This window comes from Xyrauchen texanus, chromosome 43 (genome assembly GCF_025860055.1).
Source record: "Xyrauchen texanus isolate HMW12.3.18 chromosome 43, RBS_HiC_50CHRs, whole genome shotgun sequence".
Lineage (NCBI taxonomy): Eukaryota > Metazoa > Chordata > Actinopteri > Cypriniformes > Catostomidae > Xyrauchen > Xyrauchen texanus.
Genome location: NC_068318.1, coordinates 32,509,097 through 32,522,985, shown reverse-complemented (window position 1 = coordinate 32,522,985; position 13,889 = coordinate 32,509,097). Strand labels below are relative to the sequence as shown.

Below are 13,889 nucleotides of genomic sequence, written 5' to 3'. Positions count from 1 at the left end.
ATGCGTTACATCTTTAATGCGGTTATATTTAATGCGTTACATCTTTAATACGGTTATATTTAATGCGTTACATCATTAATGCGGTTATATTTAACGCGTTGCATCTTTAATGCAGTTATATTTAACGCTTTACATCTTTATTGCGGTTATATTTAATGCGTTACATCTTTAATGCAGTTATATTTAACGCTTTACATCTTTAATGCGGTTATATTTAATGCATTACATCATTAATGCGGTTATATTTAATGCGTTACATCTTGAATGCGGTTATATTTAACGCATTGCATCTTTAATGCATTTATATTTAACGCGTTACATCTTTAATGTGATTATATTTAATGCGTTGTATATTTAATGCGTTTATATTTAATGTGATTATATTTAATGCATTACATCTTTAATGTGATTATATTTAATGCATTATAGATTTATTAAAGTTCAAATAATACAGAAGCAGATCATGTAAATAAGTATAAACTCTGAAACGGTAATTTCTCTGTGCGGTCAGCACCTCTTCTGTGAGTCGTGTGAATGTCCCAATCTAAGGGGGAGAGATTGAAACTGCACCGGCTGATGAACACTGTCACGGGACGCTCATCCCTCGAGCACACACGCTTAATGCAGCTAGATTATAACGTGATGACTCGTGACTTATTGAATCATAATATATGTGTCACTGTGTGTTTAGTATCGTGAAGAACATTGGCAATATGCAGCTTTATTAATAAGAGAGAGTTTGTGTTTGTGAGAGTTAAAGATGGATTGAAGTGAACAGAAAAGTGAGAGAGTCTTCGCCCCATTATACACGGCAACCTTTTAAATCAGGGCACAAGTGGAATAATCGGTTAAGAGCTAACGATTAATCACTGCAATAGTCACTGAATAATCGTTAGATTAATCGATTATCAAAATAATCGTTAGTTGCAGCCCTATTCTTTAAAACATATTTGCATTAGTTGACAAATATAGGGAAATCTACACTATATCGCTAAAACGCCCAGAAGGGTTTTTACACCAAATGTTGGGATAAAAGGTGGTGAGATATATAAAAACAACCTTCCATTATTTATTTGTTTCATCCAAATTATGTTCCTCCATTAATATTCAATAATTATTCCGTGACACTGTCAGAACAGACCTGTAAAAACTTGAGAATCTAAAATGCGTCTTAAAATGAGAATTAAGCATTTTTGGTACTCTGTTGCTTCTGTTATTGTCTAATTAATATCACCCCAATTAATAAAAGTATAATGGATTGTTAACAGTTTAACCACCATATCAATAATAAAAAAAAATGCTTCCACTAAATGGGGCTCATGCAAAAGCACTAAATGCCTTTTTTTATGCATGAATGTCACGAGCATCTGAATTAATTCAGCTTAATCCCTTTTAGGTCTGCGAGCGCCATTAGTTACTAACGAAGAGGGCGAGATTATGTGACATTACAGTGTACTTCAGTACAACATTTGTTATGGGGCTGTTCGCTTGAGATATCTGCACTGACAGTAAAATACCAAAGAGCGCCATTAGCCTTGAAGCCAAATCAATCTCTCCATACTTTAAGATGTACATTACTGAGATAAAGATGTCTTGCAAGAGCATCCATTGTAGAAAATCTCTAAATTTAAGGTTACACTCTCATATACTCTCTCTCTTAAAAATAAAACATAGTTTATAATAGAGTAAAGCTTAATCGGTCTTAATTCTGCCCTCTAGAGGCTTCATTTATTCAACTTTCCACCCGGAGACCACGAGGTCAGTCTGTGCTTTCCTTAATCCCAATATTCATTTTACATCCTTTGCATGAAACTGTCATTTTGGGAGGCGAATAAATGAAAGGCTTTTTCAACATCGTAATTCAAAACGAAACGGCAGTAAGATGTCAGATCGTCACCGACATGTTCGAGTCATGCTTCCTTAAATCTCACTTTTACTTCAGTTAGAGCCAATTTGAGGTCTAGATTTAGTTACTCATGAAGCTGCTCATAACCCCTGGTTTTTAAGTATGGTTTGGTTGCTATGGAAACAAAAATGGATTGATCAGCTGTAAAAGTTGTCTGTATATCTGTCTATTATATGTTCAATCCTTTGTTACATCGTTCAGTCTATCATTGTCATCCTAAATGTATTGTTTGTTTGTTTGTTTGTTCAATCGATCGTTGGTTCTATTGATATATTTTGTTCCATAACTTGTTCATTCTATTGATAGTTCTATCTTTCATTTTGTCATTCTATTTTGTACAATGTATCATATTTTGTTTGTTCTATCATTTATTCAATCTATTATTCGTTCTCTTATCTATCAATCGCTAGTTCTATCTATATCTGTCGACTGATCAATCTATTGTTTGTTCTATCTTTTGTTTGTTCAAATGTTTCTGTTTGTTAATTTTATCTATCTCTCATTCTATCACTTTGTTCGTTCAATTATTTTGTTCGATCGATCAGTTATTTGTTTGTTCGTCTAGTTCTTTTGTTTGAACGATCAATCATTCGTTTGTTCGTTCAATTCTTTTGCTCGATTGATCAGTCATTTCTTTGTTTGTTTCATTCTTTTGTTCGATCCATCAATCATTTGTTTGTTAGTTTTTAGATTCAATCGATCAGTTATTTGTTTGTTCAAAGGTTTCTCTTTGTTAGTTTTATCTATCTCTCGTTCTATCACTTGTTCTATTTTTGTATCGCTCAATTTATCTGTCTGTCTATCATTTGTTCGTTAAATTATTTTGTTAGATTGATCAGTCATTTGTTCGTTAAATTATTTTGTTAGATTGATCAGTCATTTGTTTGTTTTTGTTCGATCGATCAGTTATTTGTTTGTTCATCTAGTCCTTTTGTTTGAGCGATCAATCATTCGTTTGTTCGTGGTATTCTTTTGTTCAAACTCTCAGTCATTTGTTTGTTTGTTTGATTCTTTTGTTCGATCAATTAGTAATTTGTTCATTTTTACATTTGATTGCTCAGTCATTTGTTTGTTTGTTTGATTCTTTTGTTTAAATGATCTGCCATTTGTTTGTTCATTCAATTATTTTGTTCGATTGATCAATCATTTGTTTGTTCGATCGATCAGTTATTTGTTTGTTTGTCTATTTCTTTTGTTTGAACGTTCAATCATTCGTTTGTTCGTTCGATTATTTTGCTTGATTGATCAATCATTTGTTTGTTTGTTAAATTCTTTTGTTCAATCAATAAGTCATTTGTTTGTTCGTTTTTAGATTCAATCGATCAGTCATTTCTTTGTTCATGCACATCTTTTTTTCGAATGATCAGTCATTTTTTTGTTTGTTTCATTCTTTTGTTCGATCAATCAATCATTTGTTTGTTCAAAGGTTTCTCTTTGTTAGTTTTATCTATCTCTCGTTCTATCACTTGTTTATTTTTCTATCGCTCAATTTCTCAATCTCTCGTTTTATCTATTGATTTTTCTATCTATCGTTTGTTCGTTCTAACGTTTCTATGTTCCTTAGTTTTATAAGTCTGTTGTTCCATCACTTGTTCTATTTATCTATCGCTCAATTTTATCTGTCTATCATTTGTTCGTTAAATTATTTTATTCGATTGATCAGTCATTTGTTTGTTTTTTTTCGATTAATCAGTTATTTGTTTGTTCGTCTAGTTTTTTTGCTCGATTGATCAATCATTAGTTTGTTTGTTAAATTATTTTGGTCAATCTATCAATCATTTGTTCGTTCTTTTTTAGATTCGATCGATCAGTCATTTGTTTGTTTGTTTCATTCTTTTGTTCGATCAATGAGTCATTTGTTTGTTCATTTGATTCTATTGTTCAGTCGATCCATCAATAATTTGTTTGTTCAAATGTTTCTGTTTGTTAGTTTTATCTCTCTCTCTCATTCTATCACATATTCTATTTATCTATCGCTCAATTTATCAATCTATCAATCATTTTATCTATTGATTTTTCTATCTATCGTTCGTTCATTCTAATGATTCTATGTTCCTTAGTTTTATCAATCTCTTGTTTTATTAGTTGTTCTATTTATCTATCACTCAATTTATCTGTCTGTCTGTCCATTTATAATTTGTTCATTCAATTATTTTGTTCGATTGATCAGTAATTTGTTTGTTTTTGTTCGATCGATCAGTTATTTGTTTGTTCGTCTAGTTCTTTTGTTTGAGCGATCAATCATTTGTTTGTTCGTGCAATTCTTTTGTTCAAACTGTCAGTCATTTGTTTGTTTGTTTCATTCTTTTGTTCGATCAATTAGTAATTTGTTCATTTTTACATTCGATTGATCAGTCATTTGTTTGTTCATTTGATTCTTTTGTTCAATCAATCAATCATTTGTTTGTTCAAAAGTTTCTGTTTGTTAATTTGATCTCTCGCTCATTCTATCACTTGTTCTATTTATCTATTGATTTTTCTATCTATCGTTCGTTCTAACGTTTCTATGTTCCTTAGTTTTATCAGTCTCTTGCTCTATTTATCTATCACTCAACTTTTCTGTCTGTCTCTCTATCTATCATTTGTTTGTTCAATTATTTTGTTCGATTGATCAGCCATTTGTTTGTTTTTGTTTGATCAATCAGTTATTTGTTTGTTCGTCTAGTTCTTTTGCTCAACTGATCAATCATTAGTTTGTTTGTTAAATTATTTTGTTTGATTGATCAGTCATTTGTTAGTTTTTTTTGCTCAATCAGTTATTTGTTTGTTTGTCTAGTTCTTTTGCTCGATTGATCAGTCATTTGTTTGTTTTTGTTCGATCAATCAGTTATTTGTTTGTTCGTCTAGTTCTTTTGCTCAACTGATCAATCATTAGTTTGTTTGTTAAATTATTTTGTTTGATTGATCAGTCATTTGTTAGTTTTTTTGCTCAATCAGTTATTTGTTTGTTCGTCTAATTCTTTTGTTTGAACGATCGGTCATTTGTTTGTTCATTTGATTCTTTTGTTCAGTCGATCAATCATTTGTTCGTTCGATCAATTAATAATTTGTTCAATCAATCATTTGTTCGTTGATCTAGCTATCGCTCATTTGTTTGTTCATTTATATTACTGTATTTATCACTCATTCTATCTGTCGTTTGTTTGTTTTATCAATCCGACCGTCGTTCTATCTCCTGTATATATCGATCAATGGTTAGTGCTATCGTTCGTTCTATTTTCAATTTGCTATATATATTCTTAGTTCTATTGATCGTCCGTTATGAGGGATTAAGTGTCCAAATTACTATATAAAAGTGGAAGAATAAAGGGATGTTGCAGCTCTGTATTGGGAACAGTAAGGAGAGGAAATGATGTCATGGTGTGTCAGCTCCAGTGCTGAATGAGAGCAGCGGGTGACGTTACTATTGAAGTGTCTGTATATGTTCTTTTCGCCACTCTCTTGAGGGTTGTTTTTCTGTCGGGCCGGGATGGGAACAGGTCATCAAATCTGATTCATAAAACTGAAAGAAAAGAGATATAATAGAGCTGAACCTGAGGGTCAAAGGGAATTAAGTCTATGTGAGCTATTGTTTGCTGGATGTGGACGAAGAACCCTGACTGTTTTATATTAATCTGGAGGACAGTATCATTACGAAGTTGTAAAACGTACAAAATATGAGATCCATGTTGCTTTTTAAGAGATGAACAACATGCGGCACAATTTAATATCATGTGTGCTAGGGCTGAAATATATTGGTTGTGCCCGTAACAAAGCCCCTGACCAACAAAAGGATGGTTTGACCACAGAGTTGCATGCTTGTGGAAAATCATGCCAAAGCCACAGAAGACTCTGTGTTCTTGGAATTCCATGTATGAGATTACACAGGCAGGCCACCCATGATGTTCACCGCTAGCTACCCGAGTAAATGGGTTGTCTGAGTTGTCACTCAACAAGATTAAAAGGCAGTATGATCTTTCTTGAAGAACTCGTGCCGTAAACAACAATACTTCTGACAGTAAACATTTCAGAAATTGCCTAATGTTTACTAAAGACTTAAAAAGAAAATGTAAAGACCGATAAATCATCAAATATCATCAGAATTTCTTTGGCACTCAAAATATCATCTTGTGCATGCAGAATGTTTTTTTTTGCACTCAAAATATCATCAGAATTTTTTTGGCACTCCAAATATCATCTTATGCATGCATAAATTTTGTTTGCACTCAAAATATAATCTTGTGCATGCAGACATTTTTTTTTTTGCTCTCAAACTTGTGCATGCAGATTTTTTTGGCACTCAAAATATCATCAGAATTTTTTTGGCACTCAAAATATAATCTTGTGCATGCAGATTTTTTTGGCACTCAAAATATCATCAGAATTTTTTTGGCACTCAAAATATAATCTTGTGCATGCAGAATTTTTGTTTGCACTCAAACTTGTGCATGCAGATTTTGTTTGCACTCAAAATATAATCTTGTGCATGCAGAATTTTTGTTTGCACTCAAAATATAATCTTGTGCATGCAGATTTTTTTTTGGTGCTCAAAATATCATTTTTTGCATGTAGAATTTATTTTTGCACTGAAAATATCATCTTGTGCATGCAGAATTTTTTATAAATCAAAATGTGCAACATAAAGGAGAAACATGGCAATTGTATGTCTTAATGATAATGCGATTGTTGTTAATTGTTGTATTATAAAAAACTGAAAAACCAGTGTAACTCCAAACTAAATTTGAGTGACTATTTAGCAGTAAACGACTCTCAGAGCACTAAGTGCAGGAACTGCCTCTTTGAAGATACCTGAGGTTAAGTGTGTTGCTCCAGGACACGATGTTGATGGAGTACGACTGGAATTTTGGCAGCTCTCCAGTTTCTAGGTCAACTCTACCTGACGTTTAACCCACCATATTAAAGTGAAGCCCAGATCCTTAACCTTTAAAGGAACAGCTCACCAGAAAGGAGAATTATCTCATGGAATTGCTCGAGACCGGCGTGACTTTCTATGTTCTGTGAAACACTAAAGCGGAATGTCAAAGCTTCTGTTTTCCATACAGAAGGTTTGGAATGTTGGGATTGGTGTAATCTGATTACTGTAATCATTAGTCAAAAAGTAGTGTAACACATTACATGTTAAATTCTTGTATCTAAATCGAGCAATTCTGTGATTTGGTGACTAAAAACTGCCATTTGGCTCCTTGTTTCTGTTTAGGAGCCAACGGCTCCCAAATCATTTTTTTAGTCTGACGCCCGGTCTCACCATTCACTGTCCTTGTATAGAAAAGAGCAGCTCTGATATTCTGTCTAACATCATATGTTTAACAGAAAAGACAATTATATAGAGACTAAAATCTACCTAAATAGAGAAGATTAATGAGGCCAAATCACAGACACACTTTTCTCTTATCTCGAGCTCAGACGACTCGGCGTGCAGGCAGCAAAATGTGCAAGCTCACTTCAGTTATCATGGTTTGTCTTCCTGTCATAATTATTGATCCTGTCTTCTGACTAGAGAGCATGTTTTGGGCAATTAGTGTGGCTAAATGAATAACGGGAGGGCAGTGATAAGGAAAGCAAATTTACTTAAAGGGGAAAAAAGGGTTTTGGTGATTAGATTCTGGAGTGGTTTGTTTGCCTTTTGTTTAGTTGCTATGTGTCAGAACCAAGAGAGAAACATTAACTCAAATAAAGTCATTATCAAACTTCCTGTGTTGAAGTTAATGTAAGAACACAGCTTAAGTCATATAGAAAAATCTGTACAACAGAAACTAATGTAAAAGTTTAATTTACATTAATAGTTTAGTTTAATTCATTAAAGTAACATTTTGAAACTGTGGATATTTAATCTCAAGCGCGTGCAAAATAACTTTGTGCGCTCAAAATATCTTGCATGCAGAAAAAGAAAATTTGTATTTAAAATCTAATCTTGTGCATGCAAAAAAAATTATGCACTCAAAATATCATCTTGTGCATGCAGAATAACTTTTTGTGTGCTTAAAATTGTTTAATTTACATTAATAGTTTAGGTTTAATTTAGTAAAGTATTTTTTTTTTACTTTAATAATACCAGTTCGTTTTAATTTTAGCTGATTTTAATCATTTATATCCAAATTGTACTGCACTTAGTGAAGCCCTGAGAGAAACATTGGAAAGAAACCTTTTCACTCAAAATATCATCTTGTGCATGCAGATTTTTTTAAACTCAAAATATCATCTTGTGCATGCAGAATTTTTTAAACTCAAAATATCATCTTGTGCATGCAGAATTTTTTAAACTCAAAATATCATCCTGTGCATGCAGACTTTTTTAAACTCAAAATATCATCCTGTGCATGCAGAATTTTTTAAACTCAAAATATCATCTTGTGCATGCAGAATTTTTTAAACTCAAAATATCATCTTGTGTGTGCAGAATTTTTTAAACTCAAAATATCATCTTGTGCATGCAGAATTTTTTAAACTCAAAATATCATCCTGTGCATGCAGACTTTTTTAAACTCAAAATATCATCCTGTGCATGCAGAATTTTTTAAACTCAAAATATCATCCAGTGCATGCAGAATTTTTTAAACTCAAAATATCATCTTGTGCATGCAGAATTTTTTAAACTCAAAATATCATCTTGTGCATGCAGATTTTTTTAAACTCAAAATATCATCTTGTGCATGCAGAATTTTTTAAACTCAAAATATCATCTTGTGCATGCAGAATTTTTTAAACTCAAAATATCATCTTGTGTGTGCAAAATAGTGTAGTTTAATTTATTTTCACTTTAATAAAACCAGTTCGTTTTAATTTTAGGTCATCTGTTATGATATTTCAGTATAAACGTGTTTTCATAAGATTTAAAAATGTAAATAATATCGGAAACCATGAAGTTAAAGCAAATCCATGAACTGGCCACGTTTTGAAGTGCTGAGGTAATGGCAACACAGCACAAAGATGCTTTAAAAGAGCAATCCAAATGTCATGCAGCATGTGAAAGAAACAGTTTCGCATCAACAAAACTCATTTAAACACACGCGCGCAGGTGAACATCCGCTCCATGCGTCCGCGCCTGGTTTTCTTAACACTGGATTCGGATTGGTTGGAGCTCCAGTGGCTCATTCGAGGACCTCCAACTCTCCATCAGAAGAACGTCACAGACGCGCACAGAGACTGAACGTGAACTCGCCTCAGAGGAGCTGATTTACCCGTTTATATGCTCTTAGTGAAGCCCTGAGAGCGGCATTGCATTGCACAGAAGCGGACAAACTGTGGATATTTCATCTCATACTGTTGCGTTTGATGCGCGGCGGAGTCTGCTGTCTTTCATAAGAGTGTGCTCGGATCCGACGAACCTTTCATTCCTCGAGCTTTCATGTCTGTGGTTTGACTCCACTGAAACTCGACTTCCAGAGGTTCTTTGATTGATCGCACCTGATCGGAATCAGACGGCGGATTTTTGCCTTGTTCATATGATGGGAAGAAGTGAAAAGACTGCGGGAAGAGCTCGCGCCGCGTCGGGATTCTTACAGCAGATGATTCCTAGAAGAGTTTTCCTTGTTTTATTGCTCGTCAACATCGGTGCGGCTCAAGGTAAGACACAGAAGCTCTTCTGTATTAGTGTTGTGTCTTCACGAACAGCAGGTGAAATAAAAACGATATCGCGGCCGAAGTTCGAGCGAAATAAAGTTTGTGATCTATTTAGTGAAATAATAATGCTTCTGAATTCTGATCAACCGTGCAGTCTAATAAATACAACTTCACGCAGGCGCACATTTATGGAGTTATATTTATGCCACAATTCTGCGTGCACAAAATTATATTTCGTGCGCATAAATGTATACTGCGTGCGCGAGATGATATTTCCAGCATGCAAAATGGTATTTTGCACGCAGAGAGGGTTGGAGGAGAACCCAAAATGTCTGAACTCGGAGCTATTTCACATTCAAATAAACTTTATTCAAGCGCAAAATTGATTTTCATTTGCTCAAAATGAATTTACCATTGCAAGAAGATGCATTGCTTCATAAAACTGAGTTTAAGCACGTGCAAAATAACTTTTTGTGCGCTCAAAATATAATCTGGCACATGCAGATTTTTTTTGCATTCAAAAATGAATCTTGCGTATGCAAAATGACTTTTTGTGCGCTCAATTTCAATTTAATTTTCAAATATAATTTTGCGCGTGCAGAATTGTGGCACGCGTATAACTTCATTCACATCAGACTTTTTTTTTATACATCATATTTTGGGAATTGATTTGTTCTGTTAAAATGCTTAAGATTGGTTAAGTAATGCCAGACTTGAGAACTGTGGAGTTATATTTCTACCCCAATTCTTCGTGCCCAAAATTATATTTCGAGCGCACAAAAAAATGTTCTGAGCATGCAAAAAGGTGTTATGCACGCAGAGAAAGCAACATTTCAGAACTCGGAGATATTTCACATGCAAATAAACTTTATTCATGCACACAATTGATTTTACATTTGCTCAAAATGAATTTATATTTGCAAGAAGATGCATTGCTTTATGACACTGCGCGTGCAAAATATGTGGCGCGCGCACAATTGTGGCACATTAATAACGCTATAGAGAACTGATGTGTAAAGCAGATTAATGCTCCGTTTTGTGATTGTCTGCTCAGCTATTTTGCCATTACATTGATTGACATGAGCTCACACAGAGGATTTTTTGGAACATTACTTAAAGGTGCTGTAACAGGAGAACATGGCAAAATAGTTCACAAACTTATTGACAACGTCAAACTGACCGCGGCCATTTTCCCCCACTGTTTATAGGACTGCCACAGAAACAGGTGTGATGTTTCATTGCAGCTATTTTATTCATCATATCTTTCTGTGATTAGGGGCATTTTCTGCTTGTCATTTCACATAAAGCACCCGGAGAAGCGCTTTGATTTTGGCTGATGTTAAACCAATGTGTGAATGAAGCAGGAGTGGAAATGATGGACAGATTGAATGTGAAATTGGAGATGAGCAGCAGATGTTTTAATGCTGTCTTTGCCTGGAGTAAACAAGCACTGAAATGAGCTCATCTTTGCCTTGTGTGCGTTTATCGTGCTCATAGTTTGTTGTGTGTCTTTAGTCTTGTACGATGCATTTGTGGGCACAGATAACTGCTTTCTTTTCCTCCTAAATGTGTGTCTGTTGTTTAGGTTTTAAAGACTTCAATATAACTTCAGACCCAGAGCACTTCAGTTAAGCTATTTTGCTTTATTGCATAATGGCAAATGAATCTTCTAGTTGGAATATCTTGAAGAAATAAGTCGTTAAAAAGAGGGACAAATCCGTCGCTTCAAACCACAATACATCACAAACGGCCTCATTCTGTGGAAAACTCTCGGCTGGCATTTGTTTAGGAAGATTCCTCAATTTGTCCATTTCCTTCTCCGTTGATTCTGATTCATTGGAGTGTTTTTGTTGTTGTTTAGCGCCCCATGCTTCCATTATATAATAACTAATTAAATCAAATTTCCTCTGGGCGCTTTAAAAGTGTTTTCTCTCTTTGTGTCACGTCTCTGATAACACTGAAGCCGTTTGTCCTCATTTTTTTTGTTTTGCCGTTGAGGGAAATGGAGTGTACAGCCTCCATTAAAGGAATTTAGCTGAATAATTGTTTAATTAAACCGTGGCAGCCATCTTTGTGACAGCACAAACTACAAAGACCTCCTCTCCATTAAAAGCCAGTTTGGTAAATCTCCTTCAAGCCGAGTTTGACATTGGCTCAAACCCTCCCTCGGTGGCTTCCATGCCGTTATAATGTGCAGGTGTCCGCATTCTGCTGATCTCTTCACTTTTGGAGATGGCTAAAAGGGTGCCGTACACCGCCGGGAGAGTAACGAGAAACATATTGCAATGCTGCTATTGTACGGTGCAAGTATAAGTGCCCCGTTGTAGCTTACAGGATGGGACATTTTTAAATGATGTTTGTGGGTGTTGCACGCTCGCACTGCATTTCTGAAACATCATCATGATGATGCATTCAAGAATCTGTATGTTAGGAACTCGCAGTCTGGCAAAGCTCCTCTCGGCAATTGTGCATAGTTAATGAGCAACATGGAAAGATTGAGGAGAAGCGGTCCAGCTCCGGTGTCTGATGGACATCGCAGGATGACTTCAGGCCCGTTCCAAAACCCCTCAGAGGCCAATGACATTGAGTGTAATAGGAACACGGACCAGATCTCTTTGTGTCCATTAAGAAGTCGATATTTGGGCAGAACATTGTTTGCGACTAGTTAATGGGTCATATGTTTTATTTGGGGGTTTTTGGGATACTAATGAGCTACACGTTTCCGGTTCACATGGGGATCTTCTCACTGCAGAGAGACCTTCTGGGTTCAAGTTAATCTCAACAATATAAGCGCTAACATGATTGTAGCTTGATGAAAGCTGCGTCCACCAGTTTACATGTTTTCACCGATGTTGCTCTGATCCAAAAGTTTGGCTTCGGTACCGGCTCTAGAGCCTCTGTATCGATACTTGGGTAGCAAATATAAACCTCAGATTTTTGATGATAATGAAATTACTTCATTATATAATGTTCCCGTCTGGACTCGTGAGCTAAAACCTCCGAGCTGCACCGGAGAACGAGATTTGTGTGTTCACAACCGTTTATACATTAAGGCCACGCCCACATTAATCCGGATACATATGAAAACGCTTAAATCGTGTCACTGCGCATGCGGGAAATCCCCGCTGCATGTACGGTCTGAAACGCAATCGTCCTCGGGTTCCGTCGCCGGACACCAATTCCGAGTGAACTTCCCGTTGCCTTCGAAGGAACGCAATGTAAAGGTTGTACAACGTGACATTTATTTTTTAACAACTCTATTAAAGTGCGCATTGGGCACAACAGCGCCGCTATAACACGGGCCGCCATCTTGATTGTTTTGGTTTGTGGAGATCACATGACTGAGTCTCATGATGACAATTACATCATCATTTTCAAATATCCATTTTTACATCCACACTACAATGTGAAAACGGCGGTTTTAAATGTATCCACTTTGGAGTGCGTTTTTCGGAACGCCAAAACGGAGAGGAAAAAAGATTATAAAGCGTTTTTAAAGAGAGTGTGGACATGGCCGAAATCACTTAAAGGGCAGATGGTGTTACATCATCATGGCAAATTTTATTTTAATTTTTTATTTTTTTCCCCAATTTGGAATTTCCACTCGCCTCAATCCGGGTGACGGAGGACGAATCTCAGTTGCCTCCGCGTCCGAGACCGTCAATCCGCGCATCTTCCATAATAAGCGCCTTTAACTCTTTCCCCGCCAAACACGGAATTTTCCGGGGTTTCCGTGTTTTAGGTGTTATACGGTAAGGAAGACCCCTGCGCATGTTTTGAAAGAGTACGCAACTCTTTGATCAAAGAAACAGACTGCGATCGTCTCAAACATGAAGAAGTGGAGTATTTAGAAGCTCAAAATATCAGACATAAACATGCCTTTTTATCAGCTTTTTGTCTGAAATGTTGTTTTTTGACAAAACCTACCTCTGTTCAAGTCGCAATAAAAAAAGAACAAATGAAGATAAAATAAAATCGTTTTTTTGCCTAAAAGCAGAGACTCAGATCTTTATTGTGATATATAGCATCTTCATATATTCATGGAAGAAAATATTCTGCGGGCCATTAAATTTTAGCGAAAATCGTCAAAAACCCTGGCGGTGGCTGGCAACTTTTTTTTAAAAACGCTGGCGGGGAAAGGGTTAAGCTGCGTTCACACCGCCGGCGACACGCAGCGACAAAACGACCTCATCTCATTCATTTTCAATGAGAGTTGGCGACTTCCGGTGAGCGAGCGGATGTGGGCGTGTCCAGCGACACGACAGTTGAGAATGAAGAGCGACTTTCGGGAGCGACGGCCAATACGGGAGAAGATCATCCTAATAGTTTAATAATAATAATAATAATAATAATAATTGTAAAGAAACTGTGCTGTTTAGACTCTCTCCACACACACACACCACTAGCGACTTAACCGCAGCCA

The 13,889-nt window shown here is 35.7% G+C and overlaps 1 protein-coding gene and 1 long non-coding RNA gene across 2 annotated transcripts in view; one reads left to right on the top strand and one right to left on the bottom strand.

Moving 5' to 3' along the window:
* LOC127635612 (uncharacterized) overlaps positions 1–13,889 on the bottom strand; it is a 185,274-nt gene that overhangs the window by 125,295 nt on the left and 46,090 nt on the right. The gene's annotated exons all lie outside the window — the stretch shown is intronic.
* LOC127635568 (netrin receptor UNC5C-like) overlaps positions 9,048–13,889 on the top strand; it is a 224,041-nt gene continuing 219,199 nt past the window's right edge. Inside the window, 1 exon segment of the mRNA XM_052115683.1 lies at positions 9,048–9,469. Coding sequence (XP_051971643.1) covers positions 9,349–9,469 — 121 coding nt within the window. The 5' untranslated portion in view covers positions 9,048–9,348.